Genomic DNA, 26,499 nt, shown 5'->3' with positions numbered 1-26,499 from the left:
AGCAGTACTTCTTTAGCACTGCCTGCCACTTGCTGGCCTATGAGGACTGGGAGGAGGAAACAGATACCAGACCAGCAGTAGGGGGAAGTGGAAGAAGAGAATTGCTGAACCGATATACAATGCAATACAATACAAGTCAGTTCTTGTATTCCGTGCTATGCATACTTGTGCAGTTCTATGCGGATAACAAACTCTATGAAACTGAACAAAGAGACCAGGATTTTTTAAAAAATAATTAACAGGTGACCAATTCAAAGCTAGTCATGTTCTGCTAAACGAATCTTCAGCATAAATATTCCTCAAATAGAACTGAATTAAGCATCTTTCTTTAAAAAATAGGTATTTAGAGATCTGTCTCACCTCTAATGGAAGTTTATTCCATCCCCCAACTGCTTGATATAGGAAAGAAGAAGCAAACAGGTTTTATATTTCACTCCTTTAACTGATGCAGTGACATAGTAAGGAGGGTGTGTGTGTGTGTGGGAGAGGCAGTCTGCCCTGGGCACAGTCTTCCTAAGAGCGCAGTGCCCCTCCTCCTTTCTGCAACCCCCCCCCCCGCTCCTTGCCATGTGCGCGTGCCCCTTGCCTTCCCCCGTACCTTTTTTTACTTACCCAGCACGAGATTTGCTGCCCGCGTTGGCATCGGCGCTCTCTCTGATGTTACTTCTGGGACCTGTGCCTAGGAAGTGACGTCAAAGTTTGAGCCAATACTGACGTGGGCATCCTGCGTATACTGGAGAAGTTAAAAAGGTATGGGGAAAGGGAAGGGGGTGAGCGTGTGGCGGGGGGGGGGCACCGCCCTTAGCGCCACTCACTGAACTGATGGATTGTTTAACTTCATATAATCCCTACAGTTATAACTTTATACTTTAAAGAAGGTGATACCAAATGAATCAAGTATTGAGGGGGGTCCAGCCATGACAGATCTTAAACATCAGGATACACAATTTAAACCTTATTTGAGCCTCCACAACCAGTGTAAGGAGACCAACAATGGTGTCAAATGGTCATATTTTCCAGCAGAGAAAATAAGTTTGGCTGTGACGTTTTGAATAACTTGCAGTTTTCTAATCAAAGATTTAGTACAACCTGCATATATTGAGCTGCAATAATCTAATTTGAAGACTATCCATACTTGAACAATTAACGCCAGTTCTGGAGCAGCAAAATACTTTTAATTCACCTCAATTTTTTCAACACTAGGAATGAACTTTTAACTACATTATTAACCTGCAGTTCCGTTGAAAGTTGACTATGGAACGGAAGGGAAGGAAGGTTGTAGGACCATGAGGGAAACCAGGATCCAGTGAGTGAGATTGGGTCTCTTAAGCATGTGAGTAGGGGAAGGGGCCCAAATGGATGTGTCACATGCCGGGTGCCATAGTCTGCAAGCATGCTATGGCACTGCATTTCTTACTGTGACTCAGCCTCAGATGACAACTCTTGTGTGTTCTGCTATTGATTGTGATGCCAAGGCTGCAAAATGAGGATTTCTGCAGTCGCTTTTGCAGCAAAAAAAACCTCCCAACAACATGGGTATGGCACTGCCACAAGAACACAGCCTTCCCACTATGAGACCTGTCTGTGTACTGAAATGCTGTGCCCCTAGTCACAGTGATGCCCTGCATGATTTTAAAGGGGAGACAATATGATTTACAGCTCTCTGTAATACTGCTACAGAGTCTGCCCCCCCCCAAAAAAAATCCACATGACGACAATAGGAATCACACTAGAGGTCTGTGGGGTTCACCACTGGCTCATGGGCCTTGCCGTGAAGATCACTGGGATAGATGGATGCTAGTTCTAATCCATTAGCAGAGTTCATATATTTGTTCTTTTTCTTATGTGTATTTACTTTTGTAATTACTGCCATATATAGCTGTCTAAACAATGAAATTCAGCTGCTATAAATCTGTGCCACCATGCTGTGACAAGAGCTACTATACGAGTCTAAACTTCTGTTTCGGCACAGCTTGCCAGCATGAACTCTCAGCAGCAGAACGTCACCTACTAAATGACTTGAATTCAGAAAAGTAAACTTTGAAAAATAGCATTTTTATTTATTTCAAACAGAGATACATAGAACCTGAGGAGTGCAGGAGGGTAATAAGAAAAATATAAAGCTGCAGGAGGAAAGACAGGCACAGGAGTAATGCAGAAAGTACAGTAAACATATCTATTTTTTTAAAATATATATTATAAAATATAAATGAAATACAAACTGCTATTTTTGGCCCCCTTTTATCAAGCTGTGTTTGGGTTTTTATCGCGAGTTGCTGAGGTAAAAGCTCCAATTCTCATATTCTTTGAGCATTGGAGCTTTTACCGCAGTAGCCTGAGATTTTTAAAAAAAATCCCTAACGCAACTTGATAAAAGGAGGCCTTTGTCCCTTAACAGAAAGTCATTGACTGACTTATGTGAAAAAAAACCAAACTATTATTCTCATGGTTATTAGTAATATTAACTCCTACTGGTCAATAATGTTCCCCTCAAAGACATACACTGCTAATAAACATTTCATATATTGGGCACTAGAATTCATTCTAAGTGCCATTCTATAAATGTTGTATAGTACTGACTTTTATAGAATTTCCACTAAATGCGGTTCTTAATGGTACATAAATTTGGGCGCCATGGACTAAATCCAGCACTTAATACATGAATGGTCAGAGAGTCTCCGCGGTCGTTAAACAGGTAGGTCGATGAGTGAGTTCTTGTCTCACAGTGCCTTGCTAATACCTTCTTACAATTTATCATAGTAGAATATTTAATAGAAAGTTGTAAGCCCTCTGTTCCTTCCCCCTTCCCACCCTCACCCCCCATAAAAATCATGACTCTCCTTTTTGCTAGTTTTATACCAGACTATTCCTGTTCTAGACTATGTTAAATTATGTTGCGAGTTTACTTAAATAAAGTAAAAAAAATAAAATTGCCAAGTTCCCCAAGGCATTAGTATGACCAATATTAAAAATAATTACTCAAAAATAATTCATTTTTAGGCATTGATGAGCTAGTCTGGGATCTAATGATATCACTGTGAAAGGTTTACATTAGGGGTAGGGAACTCTGGTCCTCGAGAGCCGTATTCCAGTCGGGTTTTCAGGATTTCCCCAATGAATATGCAGGAGATCTATTTGCATGCACTGCTTTCAGTGCATAGTCATTGGGGGAAATCCTGAAAACCCGACTGGAATACGGCTCTCGAGGACCGGAGTTCCCTACCCCTGGTTTACACAGACAATCTGCCCATAGGACGGGCCTTAGGCGCCTGGGCCAATCAGGCCCTAGGCCCCTCCCTGGTGCATCCCACAATGAGGAGGGGGTTCCAGGATAGTGGGGGGGAGGGTCCAGGGTGGAGTGTGGGCCGGTCAAGGAGGGGAGGTTTGGCGGCAGGAGGGCTTGGGATCCCTTCTGCCATGATCTCGGGTTCAGGGGGGGTGCCAGCAGGAGGGCTTGAGATCCCTCCTGTTATGATCTCAAGTTCGGGGAGGTGAATCGGCAGGAAGGCTTGGAATCCCTCCTGCCGGCGATCACGGGTTCGGGGGAGGGGGGGGAATCATGGCAGGAGAGATTAAGCATCTCTCCTGCTGCGATCGTGGGTGGGGGGAGGGAACAGTTACAGGATTATGTTACCGGCATTGTTTATGACAGACGCTGGTTACAGAATCCTGCTTTTAGGCAAAGGACTAGACCCTCCTTCACCTAAAAGGTCTGGTTTGGGTGTTTGGATCTTGGGCGATTTTTTGGTCGGGAATATGCTGTAGGTATAGACATAGTGGCAGTCTGGGCGAGTAGATTGCTGAAGGTGGAGGTAGGTCATTCTAAAAAAAACCCTCATTTTGGACATTTTTTTTGAGAATGGACATTTCCCTATTGCCTACTTTCAGTGTCTAGAGACTTAGGCCAAAAGGGACTTAGACTTTTTTTTTTTCATTATACCCTCCACGTGGTTTACATTCAGATACTCAAGCATTTTTCCCTATCTGTCCCAGTGGGCTCACACTCTATCTAATGTGCCTGGGGTAATGGGGGATTAAGGGCCCCTTTTACAAAGGTGCGCTAGCATTTTTAGCGCGCGCTATAGCACATGCTACCCAAAAAACTACCACCTGCTCAAGAGAAGGCAGTAGTGGCTAGCGTGCACTATTCCACGCGCTAAGGCCCTAACGCACCTTTGTAAAAGGAGCCCTAAGTGACTTGCTCAGGGTCACAAGCAGCAGCTTGGGATTTGGACCCACAACCTCAGGGTGCTGAGGCTGTAACTCTAACCATTGCACCACACAATTTATATTTACGTGCTCATCTTCATAGTTGGTATTCTATAAAGATGTACACATAAAATTTTACTCATATATCTGAAAAGGGGGTGTGACTATGGGAGGGACATGGGTGTGTCTGGAGCGTTCCCACAATATGGCAGAGCTGCACAAATTTGGTTTATACTTTATAGAAATATGTCTAGCACTTACAGTCTGGGCCAGATTCTATCTGCTATTTTAGATAGGAATTTCTGTATTGGTGCTGGCACTGGCACTTTTCATAGGCATACAATTTTGCACATTTTGTTATCTGTTCCTTAAGGTTTAGGCAGTTTTTGCACATCTAGCATAATTTTGCACATTACAATTCTCCCAATGGATTAACCTTTGAGATTAATTTTTAGGTGTGATATATTATCTGATGAACTAAAAGTTTTAGTATTTATTCATTAAATTTCAGGTTAAAATTCAGCTTGTGCAATCTATCAATCACTATTCACACATTTCCCTCTAGTTTTTAGAACTGTTTATATTTATGATGTTGGTTTAGTCTGTGATGGGGTATTTGTTTGTTATGTCCTCACATTCCCCGTGTTCCTGAACCATAAGCCTGCATTTTTCTAATTGTCACCAATAATTTTGTTTATAGAAACAATGGTCTTAGATTTGATGATGTATGAGGCTATTCTCATTTAGACGCATGTCTGGTGCTTGTCACCTATGAGATTTAGCCTGAGCCAAAAAGTTTCCACGATTTAGGGTGGGCTCATACTGATATCTTTGACCTTAACTACATTACTGCTTTTATACTCAGCAATACTGCAGACTTCTGGCTCAGGCACAGGGGGGATCTAGCCAATTTTAGGAACATTTTGATTAATAGTTTATTGGCTATATTTTGTAGGGTTTTGGTTTTGCCAGATTCTATAAAGCATGCTTACAATGTAGGTGCCTACAATATAGGTGTCTATCGGGTATCAATCAAAAGGTAGACATGCTTTATAGAATCGTGCTTAGTGATGCCTAAGGTGGATTTAGGTGTCGGTAGGCATCTTTACCTTAGACACACTTCATTTATGCCAGGGTTTTCTTGACCTAAATGAGTACACCAAGATTAGGTGCCTACCGGCATCAAAGCCCACTATAAGCACCTACATAGATAAACATGCCCATGATCGACCTTTAACCATACCAACTTTTAGCTAGGTGCCTATGTGCCTTGAACTAGGTGCATACTTTGAAACTGTAGGCACCTATCAGCCCAATTACATGTAATTGCATGTCCTTTAAATAATTAAGGTAGGCGCTTAAATCGGGTAGGCACACCAATCTACATACCTATCTTATAGGCATCTTTTATAGAATCTGCCAGTCTGTGCATAAATGCCAAATATAGGTGCATCTGATGCATATAAGTGCTAGCCTTCTACTATATGCAGAATTTTTCCACAATGCCAAATTTACACATAAAATACTAGTGTATGATTTTACTTAATCAAAATGAGTCACCAGTTTGTTTAATTTTCTTGTTTTTATTCATAATTATTCATTTCTTTACTTGCATCAATTCTATTTATTTAAAAACAATATATGTGAAACTATGTGAATGTATTTATATATCTTATATTCTATTGTGCGCAGAATTGCCCTGCACACTAGACGCTAATGCCAGCATTGAGCTGGCGTTAGTTCTAGCTGCGTAGCGTGGGTTTAGCACGCGCTAAAATTCTGCGTGCGCTAAAAACGCTATCGCAGCTTAGTAAAAGGAGCCCTAAGCATTTGTGTGAATTAATTATAAGGTTATTAGTTAACTATCAAAATTTTAAAGAAAGCTTACTTCATTCTAACATGAAGTATTTTATTCCTTATTGTATTCATTCAATTGTGTATAGATTAAAATATCATAAATATTCACGGCTGCCACCCGGGTGAACCTGAGCAAGTACAGGAAGTGTATGGTTTTAAAATATAATTTTGCCACTGGTTAACATTATCATAGAGCCATTTGTAGGGCCCAGACTGCCGTATACCCAGAAAAGAGCTATATGTATATCCTAAATGAAACTCCGTATAAAACTTAGGCTGCCATAATCACTAAAGAAAACTACTATCGTTGTGCTAGGTAGTGACTCCACTTATAAATAACATGTTCTTTTCAATCTCTACCCTTACATTTGCAAGGGTCATAATATGACTTTTAATTAATTTACTAAGCCATGGTAGAGGTTTCTACTGTGGCCCAGGGCACCAAATGCTCCAATGCTGCTCCGATGCTCATAGCAATTCTATGAGCATCGGAGCAGTGTTGGAGCATTTAGCACTCCGGGTCCGGGAAGAAACCTCTACCACAGCTTAGTAAAAGAAAGAGTAAAAAGGGAAGGTGTGGCTCGCTGGTAGAACTGCTGCTTCTGTACCCAGAGGTCATGAGATCAAATCCTGTGACACTGGGCAAGTCTCTTAATCCTCCAGTGCCCACCACCTTGAATTTCAGCTTTGAAATGCCAAAGCCACAAAAGGGCAGTATACAAGTTTCCATTCAATTGAGTTTTCAGATTTTTATGTCCATATCTATACTTCCTTTCCAACATTCTATTGGGTTGGATAGAATAAAAACTGCAAATATGTGATAAATAGTTGGTTTCACAAGAATTCTTCAATTTTGTGCTACTAGGAAGAACCTATTTTTACAATTGTGTATGTTTGATATGTATACCGCCGCCTTTGACCTAAGTGGATTATAAATTTTAAAAATAAATAATAATATTTTCCATTTCATTGCTAGCATAATTAAGGGCTCCTTTTACGAAGCCGCTACCGCGGCTTTAATGCGCGCAACTTAGAATCACACGAGGAGGCGGTAGCGGCTAGCGCGGCTGGCGGTTTAGCGCACGCTATTACGCAGGTTAAACCGCTACCGCGGCTTCGTAAAAGGAGCCCTAAATGTAGCTTAATTTTGTTTTCTGCATTCTATAGGTCCAAACATAAATGTATTATTATTTATAATAAACATAAATGTATTATTATTTATAATAAATACGATGCTGCTTCAAATTAGAGTTGCAATCTAAAAATCTAAAATATTGGAATCATGCTAGCAATACTAATGAGTAGCTTTAAAATAAAACCATTTTCATTCTCTCAGTTACAAGCCAAATATCCAACATCTTCAGCATCTTTTGGCCTAATCTGTAATCGTATCTGCTATAAATTCACAATGATGATCCCGAAGGTACATTTTCCTAGTAATTATAGTGATGCCCAACAGCATCTCTCGTTAAGGATATGCCAATTTTCTCATTATGAACCCTGATTTTCCAGGGTGATAAATTGAAGCAGGCTGAAGCTTGGCATGTAGTTTATCAACTGAGAAGTGATATTTGAAAGCTGTTATACTATTTATTGGTTAGGAAGTGGCATTAAAACTGTACAGCAGATGCAATCATTTTAAAAATAAAAAAATTTAAAAAAAAACACTTTTCAGCCAAGGCTAAGAAAAATATCTTGAATCTCAACAGAGCAAAGTAATATTATAAGTGAAGTCTTCCTAGTATTACAAGTGGGATTCACCTGTATGTGGGAAATACCTGCCAGCAAGCAGATAAATGGCATCCTAATGGTCTTCAACAATATCCATCATGGATTAAAAACAAAAAAACATTTTCCCCTTTTACAAAACCGTAGCACAATTTTTAGTACTGGCTGTGGCGGTAACAACTCTGACGCTCACAGAATTCTTAAGAGTGTTGGAGCTGTTACCTCCGCAGCCAACGCTAAAAACCGTGCTACGGTTTTGTAAAAGTGAGGGATTGTTTTTTGGGTTTCAGTACCTAATACACTGCTGCAAAATTTATAATTAAACACAATTTTTTTTCAGAACACTACCATTCTTGTGCTTTGACAATCTCAGGGTAGTTTTAGACCAGGTCGCCTAGTACAGGGGTAGGCAATTCCGGTCCTCGAAAGCCGGAGCCAGGTTAGGTTTTCAGGATATCCACAGTAAATATGCATGAGATAGATTTGCATCTCAAGAAGGCAGTGCATGCAAATCCATTTCATACATATTTATGGTGGAGATCCTGAAAACCTGACCTGGCTTGGGCTCTCAAGGACCGGAGTTGCCTATCCCTGGATAATAGGGCAGTAAGGTCTCGATTTTATAAATGTTAGGCACCTAGGTCAGGACGCTCTTCAAACCCTAACTCCACCAGATCCTCCCAAAAATTGAAACTATCATTCCCTTCTACAAAAGGTATATCCCGCGCAGGAAAACTAGGAACATCCCTCCCCTTTAGAACCACAGAATTCTGGAACAACCTCACATCCCCGCTCAGAAATTCAAGCTCCCTCCAATTCTTCCGCAAACACCTGAAAACTTGGCTCTTTTCAAAAATCTAACACCTCCCGCTCTCTGGTACCTTGGCCCCTCTCTATCCTCTCAGTTCCTTTCCTATAACCCTTCATTGTATTTCCTTTTTAACCTAACCCTGTAAACCGTGCCGAGCTCTACGCTTGCGGAGATGGCACGGTATACAAACCTAAGGTTTAGTTTAGTTTATTCCTGCAGATATAGGGAATTTTTACAGTGGATAAAAAATGGAATGGAGCTAGGTCACTGGAGGGGAATATGTATGGAGATTTCATTTTAAAAGCCCTGCTCATCTTTTCCCATATGTACTTTTGTTTTTTTGCTTTAGGGCAGGTGCAAAAGTAGTCAGGGACAGAGTACACCCTTGCCCTGGCGGCCAAAATTTTTAGAGGGAAACTACCTTTCAAGCAATGTGATATACTATGGTAAAATGTACTAATGAGTCTGTAAGCCACACAGCCTTTTTCATTATTGCTTCCCCCCCCCCCCCCCCACCTCATTCTCAGTATGCTATTCGCTGTGCACACTAATTTTGTAAACTGGCACACTCAAATTTCCAACTAATGGCTAGATTCACAAAGCAAACCGATCGTGTACCAATTGGTTTGCGATCCCTTAGTGACCCCAGCCCGATTCACTTACCTCTCTTCCGACCATCCTCCGATCCGCGCATGCAAATGAGGGCAACGGCATGCAAAGTAGGCAGAGACACGATTCACTAAAAAAAACCCTGCAACACCGACTGGGCTGGCTCATCAGAAAAAGGCAACTGCTGAGGACCAGTCGCTGAAGCCCTTTCCGGCTGCCCTGCCTTCTGCCGCCCTGCTCTCTGCCCTGTCAGCCCCTATCCTGCAGCCCCAAACGCGCCTGCCTGCCTGCCCCAAACACGCTGCCTGTCTCCCTTCTCCACACTGTAAGCCTGTGGTTTTAATACGTGGGCTTAAGCGGGTTAAAACCACGGGCTCCATTAAAACGATTGCCTGTAAAGAAAAAATATCTATGCCGGCCCTGAGGTCCAGCACATGCGCAGACCATCTACAGATGGTCTGCGCATGCGCGGGGATCGCTATTGAGCGATCCATGAAGGCAGATGGGGGTTTCCTCCGATTGCCCCCATCTGCATATTTGGGCTTCGTGAATTAATTGGACCTGCCCGGATTGGGCCTGATCGGGCAGGTTTGTGAATCTAGCCCAAAAGCACATCATTTCCAATTAACACCAATTAGAACCAATAATTGGTAGTTAATACCAATTAGCAGCTAATTAATATTTTAAGGGGTACTTTTACTAAGGCATGCTAATGATTATCATATGCTAAATTCCACGCAGCCCACAGGAATAGAATGGGTTGTGCGGCATGTAGCGCGCATTAATCATAGCATGGGCTAAATATATTAGTGTGCTTTAGCAAAATGACCCCTAAGTTATGGTTACGTGAACAACTGACATTGGGTACACAAGGTTCTAGAATCAGGGAAATACTGTGAATTGTATGCTTCAGTTCATAGGTCTCTTGGGGTAGTAACATTTCAGGATGATAGCTGGTAAGTATAATTTAGTTTTGCTTTTATTTTATTAAGTATTTTATTTATTTTAAAAATTTATATACCGTTTAAAACTAAACGGTTTACATAATTTACATACCCAATGTAAAATAAGGACAAAATAAAAACAAATACATAATAAAATACACATTGGTAAAATGAATATACAAGAATGGAAATTACCATGGTGAGGATAGTAGATATCATAGATAATTCATCAGTTTTAGCGAAAATACCTTAAAAAAGGCATCTACAAATAGCTGCGTCTAATAATTTTCTGAACCTACCCTTTTCACAGCAATTTTGTATCTGACCCACCAGGGAGTTCCATAGCTTAACTCCTGCACAACAGAAAGTCCTTTTACCAGTCTCAACGAGTCTTGGGTTCACGGGAGTCTTCAATAAGGCTAAATTCTCAGAACGCAACAATCCTTTTGGTGTACAAATAACATTTAAAACATTCAAATAATTCTTCAATATGTCACCTGACCATCACAAATTATTATTACCCTGTGGGTCAAAATTATGTTGATATAACCATGATGCCACCCAACAACTCCTTTTCCTGAGGAAGATCTGGACTGGATTAATGACAGGCTACTCCAGAGACCTGCTTACTGTTCTAACCAAACTACCAACTTATTTCATTATTTTGCTGGGATTGTTTGAACCACAGGTGTCAAAGTCAGTTCTCGAGGGCCGCAATCCAGTCTGTTTTTCAGGATTTCCCCAATAAATATGCATGAAATCTATTAGCATACAATGAAAGCAGTGCATGCAAATAGATCTCATGGATATTCATTGGGGAAATCCTGAAAACCCAACTGGATTGCAGCCCTCGAGGACCGACTTTGACACCCCTCCCTCTTTTTCTGTTTTTATCTCTTTTATTTTCTATTTATTTATTTTCTGCTTGATATTGATGCGTTTCTGATTGACTATTCCAATTCCGTTATTTCACTCCTTGGGTGCTTGTTGCTAATGTCCTGTCATTTTCTCTGGGGGTTCTTCTTGTTTCTTTCCTCTTTACAATTTATCTTTATATAAATGTTACAGTATTTTTTTTCCCTAGGCACTTTAGCTTAGATTGTGAGCCCATTCAGGATAGAGAGGGTAGTTCTGTGTGCCTAATGAATTAGATTTGTAGACCGCTTAATACTCATGTAGAAGTGGTATATCAAATACAATAAATGCAATATAGTGCAGTGGTTTGAAAACTTACAGGCTGTGTGCAAACATGGAAACTTCTGCAATTTATTGTAAGCCTTCTGAAATACTTTAGTTTCTTTTTGGTGTAAAAATGCCATTTAGATAAATAGATGGGTGTATATACAAAATTCATGCCCTGCAGGTAATACAAAATACAGCTGGGATGCCAAAATATGATCATATCACTCCCGTATTGAAAAAATTGCACTGGTGATCTTTTTTTTTTTTTTTTTTTAAATCTTTATTGATTTTTAATCTAAAACAGTGTCATACAAATGAACAAACAGTAGGTATTACATATATTACACTAATATCTGTACAGGTAACATATATATCATTCAAGATTTTCAGTTATCCTACATATAATAATAACATAATATATAATATAAATAAAGTATAAAGTTACCCAAATGTCCCCATCAATATTTATTCCCCTCCCACCAACCCCCCACCCCCAGGGATGTGTAAAGGTAAATGAACAGGTGATCTATTGAATTTCGAATTTAGTACAAGATTCTAACAATAATGCACCATGTGCTGTATGGTGTGGCACCAGACTACTTGAGTCAAATATTGAGAAGATACATTCCAAACCAAAATTTATGATCAGAGTTGACGATGACGTTATTTGAGGAGAGAAACCAGGATGTACATTACAACCCCACCCCCAGCAATGCTGCTGTATCTGTAGAAGGGCCCAAGACTTTGGAACTCAATGAGAGGTACACTGAAACTCCTTTTATCAAGCCGCGCTAGCAGTTTAACGTGCGTAATAGTGCACGTTAAACTGCTGGCTGCGCTAGCCGCTAACGCCTGCCTTGAGCAGGCGGTAGTTTTTTGGCCAGCGCGGGGGTTAGCGCGTGATTATGAGTCGCGCGCACTAACCCCACTAGCGCGGCTTGATAAAAGAAGCCCTATGTGCAGACTTCAAAATGTTTTTAAAAAATCATTAAAGACGTACCTGTTTGTGAGAGCCTTTTTTTGATTGTTTTAAATTGAAAGATGACAGAGTACTGTATTTCCATATGTATTGATATTAGATGATGAATTTTATGGCGCAATTTTTAATGTATTTATTTTTGTATTTAGATGCCACTTATAGCCTAAGTGGTTCACATTCAGGTACTCAAGCATTTTTGCCTACCTGTCCCGGCGGGCTCCCATTCTATCTAATTTTATTGTTGATTGCTGATAAATTTGTAGAGTTTGTTGTATTTATGCATGTATCTTATGTTATCCGCTTAGAATTTAAGCGGGATCGAAATTTTTAAAATAAATATATAGAAGTGCATCTAAATGCCTTCACTTGCTTACAGTTTCCATTAGCTCCAACAAGCAGCTGGGAGAACCTGACGAAGACAGCGCACCACTAGACCTACTGGAAGCTGTTTCGCTAAAGGAGAGAATGGCTTTGTATCAGGCAGCCGCATCCAAGAAAGGCAGCAGTTCTTTAACAAATGTAAGTGGAGACAGATGTCATTTTCTTCCAATTTCTCTTCATTAATTCAAATGCACTTCTACTCCATAGCGTGTGGAAGATATTTTTTAGAGGGTTCAGCGTTAAAATAAGTGCTAAGCTTTCGTACTACCCCACAAGTTCATTTTAATTCTGTTGGCAGCACAGTTTTCTTTCTGTGTGCTATAAATCCATTAAGAGTATCTTAATCACTGCAGAAATGGGAGAGATTATCAATGTAGTTACTCTGCTAAACCAATTATAATTACTGGCAAAAAGCTGGATGCTGTACTGTTACCAATTTTATAGCCAGAAGATAATAAAAATCATATGACAAAAAATATCTTTCGCTCAGTAACTGACAGCTGTGAACTAGAAATCTGAAATAATCACAGATTCTAGTACTGTGTGTCTACAAATAGTTATTCACTAGATTAGATTAGACTATATCTATGTAACTACCATAACAATGAAAAATTGTTCTAAGAGTGCTAAAAAAATGTTTGAACCCACAAAGTAGCTTCTGTAAAGTGACAATAATGATTGTTTGCATGGCCTAATACAATTTCCAGAAAACTTGCTGACAGCCAGTATTCTAAAGCCTTGACAGCAAATATCTCATGCAGGGTGATTGTGGAATTTTTATAGTAATTGATTGATATGCCATGTATCCTGTAAAATTGTATAAAAACTGAATATTAGGTCCTACTTTAAAATGGTCTGCATGAGTCATAGGCAGGGAGGTCAAGTTTCAAAATCATTAACATGGGTAAGTAGGATATAAATTGTCCCCCTAAAAAACGCCTTCCCTTAATGTGGATAAAACTATACCCCTTGTCCCACAACCTGTGCACAATTTGCCATTCTGGGTTTAGGAGGAAAGATATGGAGCTCTGTCTTGGCCATGTTTACTAGAGACCTGGATTGGCCACAGTTGGGAATGGGCTACTGGGTTGAGGACCATTGGTCTGACCCAGTAAGGCTATTCTTATGTTCTTAATTTTAGATGGTAGTGAGACATCTAGTTAGCAATGTCAGCCAGGGAGGCTGAGATTTGGGTCTGGATTACTGTAGAAATTTCAGGTATAGAGAAGTAGATCTGTGAGTCGTCAGCACAAAGGAGATACTAGAAGCTATGGGAGGAGATAAGAGCAACAAAGGGAATAAGTATAGATGAAGAAAAGAGGAGGTTCCAGGGCAGAGCCCTGAGGTACACTGACTGATAGTGGAATGGCAGCAATTCAGTTGGCCCAGGTGCCTAAGGCCCCTCCTGTGGGCAGGGCCTTATGCGCCTGGCCCAATCAGGCCCTAAGGCCCACCATTCAGGTGATGCCGGGCCTGCCAGATGAATGGGCTTGGGACCCGTCCATCCGTCCTACTTTTCCAGGTACAAGGGGGGGGTGACGGGGGTGGGATGGGGTCACGGGGTTGGTGAGTGAGGGGCTTGGGGGCTGATTGGGGATTCGGGGAGGCGGTCGTGGGGGGGGTCGTCGTGGGCAGGAGGGGCCTGGGATCCCTCCTGCCTATATCTTAGTGGGGGTGGGGGATCTTCGGGCAGGAGGGTTTGGGCTCCCTCCTACCTGATCCGATCGGGGGGGGGGGGGGCTTCATTAGTGCAGGAGGGCTTGGGATCCCTCCTGCCCAATCATATTGGGGGGCTGCGTTGGGGCAGGAGGGGTTGGGATCCCTCCTGCCCGATCCGATCGGGGGGGTGGAGGGTGGATCATGGCAGGAGAGATTGGCTATCTCTCCTGCCGCGATAGTAGATCACCCCTTTACCCAAACTGCCACAAACCGCGGCAGGAGAGATTGGGCATCTCTCCTGCCGTGGGTCGTGGCAGTTCAGATAGAGGGGTGATCGGCTTTCGCAGCAGGAGAGATTGCCATTCTCTCTTGCCATGATCATTGCGGTGGTGGGTATGCAGGTTGCCGGGGCCACTGAGCTGATCAGCTCAGAGGCCCCTTTTTCGGCACTTATACCTATTTTGACTTGGTCTAAGTCAAAACGTATAAGTGCCAACTAGGTAACCTGTCTAAACTTTTGGTTATACCTGTTCTATGTCTGGGTCGGCCCACCTCCCGCCCTTCCCCTACTCTACAAACGTCTCTTTTTGCTCTATATTAGAGGCAGGGGAAAGGCCTAAGCTGGTTTTAGATACGTCTAAAACCAGCTTTGGTTATGGGTAATTGGACGATCAGGCTTTTTGATCGTCCAAGTACCCATTTAGGCCACTTTTTCAACTTACTTTGTTTTTTTTTATTATGAGCCCCATAGGCTCTAACGCTATTGTATGACTTCCCCAGATTACAGCACTCTTCCATTAGTTTTCATTGGCACTATTCAAGAGCAAGGATCCAGGAAGGCACATTGTAGAGTCCTGCTACATTGCAAAGAATATAATTTTCAAAAATAATATTATTCAAAGAAAAAGTGAAAAATTATGCATGAAGAAAGTGAACTATCCCCATTTATCCATTTATTAATTCCACGTGTTTATTTATTTTAAAATTTATTACCCACAGCATCCAACAATTCTGTGCGGGGTGCAATAAAACATACACAATAAAATTGTAATAAACAGACAAACATAATAAAATCATACAAGGAATATTAAAACATTCAAGGGAACATTAAAGACAGACAGAAGGTAAAATGACAAGAATCCTTAAATTGGCAAAAACCAAGAAAACAAAAGAGGACCCCCCTCCAATCAATAGACTCTTCTTTTTCTAAGACCCAAATAACTACCGTATACCCTCACTAAACTGTTATTAACAGAGAGTCATCCTTTCCTATCTAATAGAAATTTCTCAAGCTGAACAGATTCAAAGAAGATATAATTGGCATCTTGATATCTAATCACGCACGTGCATGGAAACATGGCTTTCAGTGTCAACACTCAGTTCTAAGCCTTCCTTCTCAATTATCTGGGCCAGAAAACCCCCGAAGCTTCATCCATAAAGTAAAAGATCTTTCTTCTTAATTTATCATTTTAATATGCATAATTTATCCTTCTCAGAGAGGAAAGTCACAAGTAAGGTAGCCTTGATAGAGATGCCATCTTGAGAACTTTAATACTGTATCTGCAACATCAAAGGCTTCCTTCTATTTATCCTTCTTGAAAGGTAATAAAAATTAACTATCCCCCTCCTTTACAAAGTCACACTAGCGTTTTTAGCGCCGGCTGCTGCGGTAACAGCTCCGAAGCTCATAGAATTCCTATGAGCATCTGAGCTGTTACCACTGTGGCCATCGCTAAAAATGCTAGAGCGGCTTTGTAAAGGAGGGGTATATTAATCTTATCTGTATCAGTAAAAGTACTTCCGTAAAATAATTCATAAGTAGGACTTTGGGAGAAAATACATGGAAAAAAAAAGGAAAAGTTCAAAAATTGCAGATTGTAACTCAAGATAAGGCTGTTTTTAATTTCTGATGCACCAGCAACCTGGAAAGTTGACGTTTGTGGCTCCATTGCAACATCCAGGACTCAGAAACAGTTTAGCTTCAAATCAAGTTTATTAGGATTTTATGTACCGCCTATCAAGGTTATCTAAGCGGTTTTTACAATCAGGTACTCAAGCATTTTCCCTCTCTGTCCCGGTGGGCTCACAATCTATCTAACGTACCTGGGGTTATGGAGGATTAAGTGACTTGCCCAGGGTCACAAGGAGCAGTGCGGGGTTTGAACCCACAACCCCAGGGTGCTGAGGCTGTAGATCCAACCACTGCGCCACACACTCCATTAACTTATCTGAGATCTGTTTTGGTAAAGTCACAAACTGGGAAACCAAGTTCTTCAAAAACCTCTGTGTTCTGGCAACTATTTTCCAGTTATCTTTTTAATGCTACATATTTTTTAATGCTATATATCAACCACCCTCATTCATGTTCTACAGATTTGGTTCCAAAGCACCATCATAGCCAGTCTCAGGAAATAAAGATGTGGAGGCAATTCTGATCTCTATGTTCAATTGAAATAGGCCTTCTGGTTGTTTTACAAAGAAGTCTCATACCAGTCACTGCTGATTACTCCTTCTATAACCAGCAATATCTTTCTTGTTATATTTATGCTGCCATAGGAACATAAATAATGGCAGAAAAGCCTAATTGGACCATGCAATCTGCCCAGTTATTTCTGTTTGCATTGCTTAACTGTGCCAATGTAAAATCTTAATTGCTTATAAAGAATATAACTTAAGAAGTATGTTTCTGGTTGCTTTCTCATTAGTTCTCTGGCATTCTGGATGGATTAGGGTTCCCTGGACATGTTCTCCTTTTGAGGACATGTCCGGAGGTCCGGACGGCTTTTCAAAACCCGGCACTTTGTCTGGGTTTTGAAAAGCCTCCTATCATTCGTGTCGGGTAGGAGGTAATCCGCGCATGCCCGACCAAAGCAGGTAGTGGGGGTAGGGGGGGGGGGGGGGCGGCAGAGCTAGAGCAGGACTGGGGCGGAGATGGGTGGGCCTGGGGGGCAGGTCTAGGGTGTCCGGATTTTACAATTGTAAAATCTGGCAATCCTAGGAGAGATGACCATACAAGATCCAAACTTAATCTAGCACCCAAGTTTGTCATACCTCTAATCTTTATAATGAATGAGGAGTGAAAGAGCTGTTGCCTCAGCACTCTAAGGATTGTGGGATCAAATCCCAGAACTGCTTCTTGTGACTTGCTCAAATCCTCCATTGTCCCGGGTACAAAATAAGTACCTGACTGTATATATTTAAACTAAATATGTGTAACCACAAAAAGACGTTTTACAAGTCCCATCCCCTTCTCCCACCCTTAAATTATTTGGCTGTTTCCTGACTATATCCTTCAAGGACAGTGCATGGCCACCATCAGCCTACATGTACCAGACAGGTTGATTTATGAGGAGCTGCAACCTGATGGTACTAACTAGAGAATGGCATGGGGATGGGTTCCCGTGGTAAACCACAGAAAACTGCGGTTAGTCCGTAGGAATGGGAAAAATGTGGTTGGTTTATGGTGAGAACAGGAACAAGGCCTTCCACTGTCCCACAGGAGCAGTAAACAGCCTTATTCCTGTGGCAAAAAAAAATTGCACCAGGGTCAGCGATAGCGGCAACACTCCCCTCTCCCCAAGGGTCAGCATCTCCTCCCTAGCTCCCCTTATGCCTACCTTACCTGAACAAGCCAGCTGTGCCATGCTGAAAAATCTTCAGAGGCCTATTCCAAAGCCTTCCTTTTGCTGACGAGCCCCTTCTTGATGTAACTTCCAGTTTCACAACACTGGAAGTTACATCAATGAGGGAATCGTCGGCAGAAGGAAGGCCTCGGAGCAAGCCTCTCAAGGTTTTTCAGCATGGTAGTGGTTTTACCTGAAGGAACCAGCTGCGCGAAAGATGAAAAATCTTCAGAGGCCTGTTCCGAGGCCTTCCTTCTGCCAATGATATAACTTCCGGTTTCACTATCTCATCTCCTGTAGTTTCCTTTCCTTTGCCCTTTGCCTGTCCTCTTGTGAGAGTGAAATACTTGCAATACTGATTTTTTTCAGCTCTCTACTACTGCCAAAGAACATGATGACCGCAGATAACGAGTATTAAACATACATAGTAACATAAACATACATAGTAGATGACGGCAGATAAAGACCCGAATGGTCCATCCAGTCTGCCCAACCTGATTCAATTTAAATTAAAATTTTTTTTTTTTTTTTTCTTAGCTATTTCTGGGCAAGAATCCAAAGCTTTACCCGGTACTGTGCTTGGGTTCCAACTGCCAAAATCTCTGTTAAGACTTACTCCAGCCCATCTACACCCTCCCACCAAACGGCCATACACAGACACAGACCGTGCAAGTCTGCCCAGTAACTGGCCTAGTTCAATATTTAATATTATTTTCTGATTCTAAATCTTCTGTGCTCATTCTTTGAACTCAGTCACAGTTTTACTCTCCACCACCTCTCTCGGGAGCGCATTCCAGGCATCCACTACCCTCTCCGTAAAGTAGAATTTCCTAACATTGCCCCTGAATTTACCACCCCTCAACCTCAAATTATGTCCTCTGGTTTTACCATTTTCCTTTCTCTGGAAAAGATTTTGTTCTACGTTAATACCCTTCAAGTATTTGAACGTCTGAATCATATCTCCCCTGTCTCTCCTTTCCTCTAGGGTATACATATTCAGGGCTTCCAGTCTCTCCTCATACGTCTTCTGGCGCAAGCCTCCTATCATTTTCGTCGCCTTCCTCTGGACCGCCTCAAGTCTTCTTACGTCTTTCGCCAGATACGGTCTCCAAAACTGAACACAATACTCCAAGTGGGGCCTCACCAATGACCTGTACAGGGGCATCAACACCTTCTTCCTTCTACTGACTACACCTCTCTTTATACAGCCCAGCATCCTTCTGGCAGCAGCCACTGCCTTGTCACACTGTTTTTTCACCTTTAGATCTTCGGACACTATCACCCCAAGGTCCCTCTCCCCGTCCGTGCATATCAGCTTCTCTCCTCCCAGCATATACGATTCCTTCCTATTATTAATCCCCAAATGCATTACTCTGCATTTCTTTGCATTGAATTTTAGTTGCCAGGCATTAGACCATTCCTCTAACTTTTGCAGATCCTTTTTCATATTTTCCACTCCCTCTTCGGTGTCTACTCTGTTACAAATCTTAGTATCATCTGCAAAAAGGCACACTTTTCCTTCTAACCCTTCAGCAATGTCACTCACATACATATTGAACAGGATTGGCCCCAGCACCGAACCCTGAGGGACTCCACTAGTCACCTTTCCTTCCTTCGAGCGACTTCCATTAACCACCACCCTCTGGCGTCTGTCCGACAGCCAGTTTCTGACCCAGTTCACCACTTTGGGTGCTAACTTCAGCCCTTCAAGTTTGTTCAACAGCCTCCTAAGAGGAACTGTATCAAAGGCTTTGCTGAAATCCAAGTAAATTACATCTAGCATATGTCCTCGATCCAGCTCTCTGGTCACCCAATCAAAAAATTCAATCAGGTTCGTTTGGCACGATTTACCTTTTGTAAAGCCATGTTGCCTCGGATCCTGTAACCCATTAGATTCAAGGAAGTACACTATCCTTTCTTTCAGCAACACTTCCATTATTTTTCCAACAACTGAAGTGAGGCTCACCGGCCTGTAGTTTCCTGCTTCATCCCTGTGACCACTTTTATGAATAGGGACCACATCCGCTCTCCTCCAATCCCCAGGAATCACTCCCGTCTCCAGAGATTTGTTGAACAAGTCTTTAATAGGACTCGCCAGAACCTCTCTGAGCTCCCTTAGTATCCTGGGATGGATCCCCCCTGGTCCCATCGCTTTGTCCACCTTCAGTTTTTCAAGTTGCTCATAAACACCCTCCTCCGTGAACGGCGCAGAATCTACTCCATTTTCTCATGTAACTTTGCCAGACAATCTCGGTCCTTCTCCAGGATTTTCTTCTGTGAACACAGAACAGAAGTATTTGTTTAGCACATTTGCTTTCTCCTCATCACTCTCCACATATTTGTTCCCAGCATCTTTTAGCCTAGCAATTCCATTAAGCCTATTGAGTCTGCTCAGCTTTACTTCTGATGCACTCACCTCACTCATTAGGAAGCCTCTGTGTTTATATGGAATATGTAGAGAAATATGGTTTAATGGGACAGATTCAGCAAGGGTTCAGCCAATTTAATGTGGGCAAAAGCAAACTGATGCACATTGCGAAGAATAATCCAAATCATAGTTACAATATGCTATGCTCCACCTTAGGAGTCAGCACCCAAGAAAAAGATCTAAGTGTCATTGTAGACATACACTGAAATCTTCCATCTAGTTTTTTTGATGGCGGCCATAAAAGTAAATAGGATGCTAGGAATTATTAGAAAAGGGGTAGTAAATAAGACCAAGGATATTGTAATGCCTCTGTATTGCTCCATGGTGTGACCTCACCTTGAGTACTACATTGAATTCTGAGTGCTGTATCTCAAAAAAAGAAAAAAAATACAGCAGAATTAGAAAAGTTCAAAGAAAAGCAACCAAAATGATAAAGGGGATGGAACTCCTCTTATATGAGGAAAGACTAAAGAAGTTAGGACTCTTTAGCTTGGAAAAGAGATGGCCGAGAATGGATATAATAAAGGTCTATAAAATCCTTAGTGGTGTAGAATGGGTAAAAGTGAATTGATTTTTTATTATTTCAAAAAGTACAGAGACTAGGGAACACTCACCACCCAATTCTATATATGGCACCTAAAAAATCAGTGCCAACCAGAATGGCGCTTATGGTGATTCTATAAAAGACACTCACCATATAAAGAATCACACTAAACAACTATAGACATAACTAACATTTAGGTGTACCCATTAAGGCCAATGAAAACCAGGTCTAAATATCTGCACCTAAGTTGTGCAGTAGGACTAATTTTTAGGAACACCCACGATCCACCCGTGCTCCTTCTCGGCCATGCCCCCTTTTGAGATTCACACACTAGAATTTATGCGTACCACTTAGAAAGTTGTGTATGTAACTCGTTGCTAGAGGATGTGGTTACAGTGTTTAGTGTATTTGGGTTAAAAAAAAAAGTTTAGATAAGTTCCTGGAGGAAAAGTCCATAGTCTGCTATTGGTTTAGACATGGGGGAAGCCACTGCTTGCCCTGGGAATGGTAGCATGGAATCTTGTTACTACTGTATTTGGAATTCTGACAGGTACTTGACACCTGAATTGACCACTGATGGAAGCATGATGCAGAGTTAGATGGACAATTAGTCTGACCAGAATATTTTATGTTATTATGTATATTCTTAAGAGTTTGAGCACTCTATCAAACATTGGCCAAATTTTTTTCTTTAAATAATTTATTTAAAAAGTACTGAAAAAGTCAGATCTTTTAAATGAATCTACATGCCTGGAATGCTTTCTCACGAAAGGTGGTAGGGATGAAAAAGTGACAGAATTGATAAAAGGTGGTGGGATATACACAGAGGTTGCCTATACGGGCAGAGCATGGAATAAAAGTATACAGTATTCCCTCCTAAGTAAAACATCACTGACTCACACACAAAAAAAGAGAGAGAACATACATGGGGGTAAACTGGATGAAGCAGCAGGTACAAGGGAGAAGGGTAACCTAGATAGAGGGGTAGGTTCAACCCTGGCCACCTTTCTAGGCAGACTGGATGGATCTTGCTGGTCTTTATCTGATGTTATTTAGTATGGTATCATGTTACATAGTCACATGATCTAAAGGCTTCCAGTCAATTTAATCACTCAAAAGAGGAAGCTAAGAGTATGCTTGAGTGCATAACGGAGATATCAGCAGGAAACAGGTAATATTGCCCTTGAATAGGTCACTTGTGGGACTCATACTTGTGTTTAGCTCTTGAGGCCATGCTTTTTTATAAGGTTATTTTGCGGATGGAAGCATTTCAGAGAAAGGTTACTGAAATGGCACAGTGCCTGCAACACAGCTCCTACACAGATAGACTTAAGAAACTCAAAATATACTTGCTGAATTAAAGAAGAAGGAGGAAAATAAGATATAAACATTTGAATATTTAGCAGGCTTCTGCTTACTACAGGAAAGTGTATTTTTCAAAGAAAATAAGTTTAAGAACAAGGGATCATATAATAGGTTGCAAGCAATGGGAAATAGAAGACAATGCCTGCAGGGTGGTAGATAACTAGATTAATCTATCACAGAAACACAGATATGGGGAGAGAGGGTGGTTCCCCAAATGTTACATATGCTAATGCTGAATTTGCCCCTTCTCCCCACTGCCAATATGCCTTCGCTCCCACAAAGTAAACATGCAAATTATATCAATGCAGACTAAATAAAGAACATAAGAACAAAAGCATTGCCCCTGCCGGGTCAGACCAGGGGTCCATCGTGCCCGGCAGTCCACTCCCGCGGCGGCCCCCCAGGTCCACGGCCTGTATGTGCTTCTAACCTAAAACGTTCATACCCTATTCTCCTAATGTCCTCTATCTGTACCCTGTATCTGTAACCCTCTATCTGTACCCTGCAATCCCCTTCGCTTCCAGGAAGTCATCCAGTCCCTTTTTGAACCCCAGTATTGTATTCTGTCCTATCACCTCTCCTGGAAGCGCGTTCCAGATGTCCACCACCCGCTGAGTGAAGAAGAACTTCCTTGCATTCATTTTGAATCTGTCTCCTCTCAGTTTTTCTGAATGACCTCTTGTTTTTGTTGTCCCCGCTAGTCTAAAGAATCTGTCCCTCTCCACCTTCTCTATGCCTTTCATGATTTTATAAAGCTCTATCATGTCCCCTCTCAGTCTCCGCTTTTCCAGGGTAAAAAGCCCCAGCTTGTCCAACCTTTCAGCATATGAAAGGTTCTCCATGCCCTTTATCATCCTTGTTGCTCTCCTCTGGACCCTCTCGAGTATTGCTATGTCCTTCATAAGGTACGGCGACCAGTATTGGACACAGTACTCCAGATGTGGGTGCACCATTGCTTGATACAGTGGCAGGATAACTTCCTTCATTCTGGTAGTGATATAATATATAATGTGACAGTGCCCCCATTAACATTATTAATGGGTAAATATAATGAATATACTGTATATTGTTCTGTCACCATATAGCCTGCACTGTTTCAGTTGAGAACTCTCTCAGTAGACATGCAGTATAGTCAACAGAAAGTTAAACCTTAGCGTACCAAACACATACCCATAGGTGAGTCCTTATAATTTTCCAAATATAGTTTATGTACTCACAATTGGTAAATTTCCTATATGTTGCAGCTGGAGAAGAAGATGAAAATTTGAGGAAGGGCAGAGATGAGGGAAAAATTAGGCAGAAAGGTGCTCCAAATTTCAGAGTTCAAGTTTATTCAGATTTGATATACCGCTCATCAAATATCTAAGTGATTTACAATAAAAGTAAATAAATAAACATTAAAATAAACATGCATGGAATTCCACAATGATACAAAACAAAAACAAGATCAATAAAGAAAATAAAAAATGCTACGTTATTCTTGCATGTGGTTGGATAGCTTAAGGTGAAATACTGGTGCTTTGCTGGGGATGCAGCTACATGCTCATGATTGAGCTATAAGTGTGACTGGAGTGGAGACAAAAGAATCTCAGGGGGTACCCAGAAGGTTAGGGGGAGGAAAAAGGAGAAACCAATAGGAACAGAACTTGGCAACAGGTAACAGAGAGAGGTCATACCTTTGCAGATCCATCAGAGCAAAGGTTGTACAAGTGAGACAAAGACCCAAGTTTAGATGAGAGGAAAAGGGAGGGAGTCAGAAGAAAGATTATTAGAAACACATCTTGTACAGGTAAACAGGAGTGGCTGCAGTATGTATGCAGCTACATTGTATACAATGCCTTGCCTCACGCACACTGCAACATAAAGTCCCATAGAGAGAGGAAATATATATATATATACAATATGGGCATAATATATGCATAAAAATAAGGAGGAAAATGAGTCTGGTGATTACTTTGATTTGCCAATACAATCTGAATGACAAATTCTACAGTTATTGATACCTCCAACAAAAAATATTCTAAAACTTTATGTATCCTAGTTTGTAAGGTTTTCCATAGAATAACCTACTGACAGCTGACTAGAATATTTGCTGTGACAAAATTTAAACACAGGGCAGACATGGATGCTCATGTACCTAGAAATGTACTCCAAAGGTGAAAGATCTAGTCAGTCATCCATGTTCGACGAGACCTTTCAACTGAGATATCTTCATACCTAGAGCAGCATGGAGAGCTACAGTTGGTTAGACTGGATGGTCCAACTGGTCCTTATCTACCATCATCCATTACTTTTGTTACTATGTAAGGATTCTGTTGGAAATGTGCTTTTTTTTCTTCCCTATCCTTTTCCTGTTAATTATTGTAATTATTTTCTTCTTATCAATTCTTAATTGTGAACTGCTGTGATTTTTAATTGAAAGGCGGTATATGGAATTTTATTAAACATAAACAAAAGCCTGCATAGGCCAAAGAAATTATCCCCCACTTTTACGAAGCTGCGGTAGAGGTTTCTATTAAGGCCTGGAAAAACTGAATGCTCCGTTGCTGCTCCGACACTCATAGAATTCCTATGAGCATTGGAGTATTTAGTGCCCCAGGCTGCAGTAGAAACCTTTACATTTACAAAGGCACGCGTAAGCATTTTAGCACGGATTTAGTGCACGCTAAATCAATGCATGCGCTAATGCACGTGTCGGCATTTAGCGCACGCTAAAAAAGCATAGCGCACCTTTGTAAAAGAGGGGGTTAGCGAACTATTGTAGTGGTTCAAGTAGCAACAAAGTACAGTTTACTTCACTCCGTGCAATTGTATCATCTGTGAACTATGTGGGCCAGAAATACTTAACAACTGAAGGCATAATTCATATATTATAAACATTTTATTTGAATTTATATGTTGGGATTTATTAAACACTTCCATTAAGAGATTTTATTTTGCTTTTTACAGAGTATCCTACACAAACATGTACAAATATTCCTATCTAATAAACATATTTTTTCTTCTACTATTGTATAAGACAGATGCGCTGATAAACTCACATTTTCCCCCTAGGCTATTGAAGAATCTGAAACCTGCACAGTGCCTGGTGGCTTAGCAAGCGTGAAGAAACAATTTGAGAAAGGCCAAATAGCATCTTCTCATAATACCTTTGCTCACTATCAGTACCAACACAAATCTGTCCAGGTAAAAATAATGCAGTGGGGGGAAGGGGGGATTCTTTAAGAGGCTTCGTTTAGGAGCTTTAACAAGCTCATAATTGGAAAAAATAAAAATTAATTGGGTAATAGGCGCGATTCTATAAAAGATAGGCACCTATCACATGGTGCCTAATACCAAAGTAGGCATGTTTAGGGGCGGAGAATGACTTAGACACTGTATAGTGTTAGGCACCTATAATGTTAGGCACCTATATAGTGTTATGACTGCAATTAGTAAAGCATACATTGACTGACAAAATTTAAAAAAATAAGGTTATATTATTATCATTATGAGCAATTCATGCTATATTCTAGTTACAATTGTGGATCTCTTATGCATATTAACAGTTACATGGTGTGGGAGGGTGGGGAATAGGATAGGTTTTCATTGGAATTCTGTTTGTATTGAGGAATGCCTATATCATTTCTGGGGAAAGGTATGGCTCACTGGAAGAATGGGGGAAGGTGTAGCTCACTGGTAGAGCTGCTGCCTCCACACCCAGCACTTGTGCAATCAAATCCTAGTGCTGCTCCTTGTGACCCTGGGCAAGTCACTTAATCCACCAATGCCCACTGCTTTGAATGTCAGCTTTGAGACACCAAAACCACAAAAAGGTGTTATATACCGTAAGTCCTCATTCCTTTTCCCTTTATGCGATTACCTATTGTTGTATGTGGTGTTCATTTGAAAAGTAGTAAAGAAAATAAAACATAGAATGTTCAAGTTCTCCTGGCCTTAATAGACAGTCTGTTGCCATGAACAGACCTTACACAAGCCTGAATAAAAGTAACGCCAATGCCCATACTACAGAATTTAAGAGATTTAAATGTTTGCTGATCAACTCATTGCACTATATTGGGGTTTTGAAAACAAGTATTAAAATATTGTGAAATACTATAAACTATAAAAAGGCAGGCAACTCTGGTAGGACATCAGAATCTGTTTTTTATGCCATTGCTGGACTACCAAATGTGATGGA

At 41.1% G+C, this 26,499-nt stretch overlaps 1 protein-coding gene across 1 annotated transcript in view; it reads left to right on the top strand.

Moving 5' to 3' along the window:
• XIRP2 (xin actin binding repeat containing 2) overlaps positions 1–26,499 on the top strand; it is a 309,123-nt gene that overhangs the window by 201,067 nt on the left and 81,557 nt on the right. The window contains 2 exon segments of the mRNA XM_033944124.1: positions 12,696–12,838; positions 25,374–25,505. Of these exon segments, the coding sequence (XP_033800015.1) occupies positions 12,696–12,838; positions 25,374–25,505 (275 nt within the window).

This window comes from Geotrypetes seraphini, chromosome 5 (genome assembly GCF_902459505.1).
Source record: "Geotrypetes seraphini chromosome 5, aGeoSer1.1, whole genome shotgun sequence".
Lineage (NCBI taxonomy): Eukaryota > Metazoa > Chordata > Amphibia > Gymnophiona > Dermophiidae > Geotrypetes > Geotrypetes seraphini.
The sequence above is the reverse complement of the archived record's forward strand: the minus strand, read 5'-3'. Positions and strand labels throughout refer to the sequence as shown.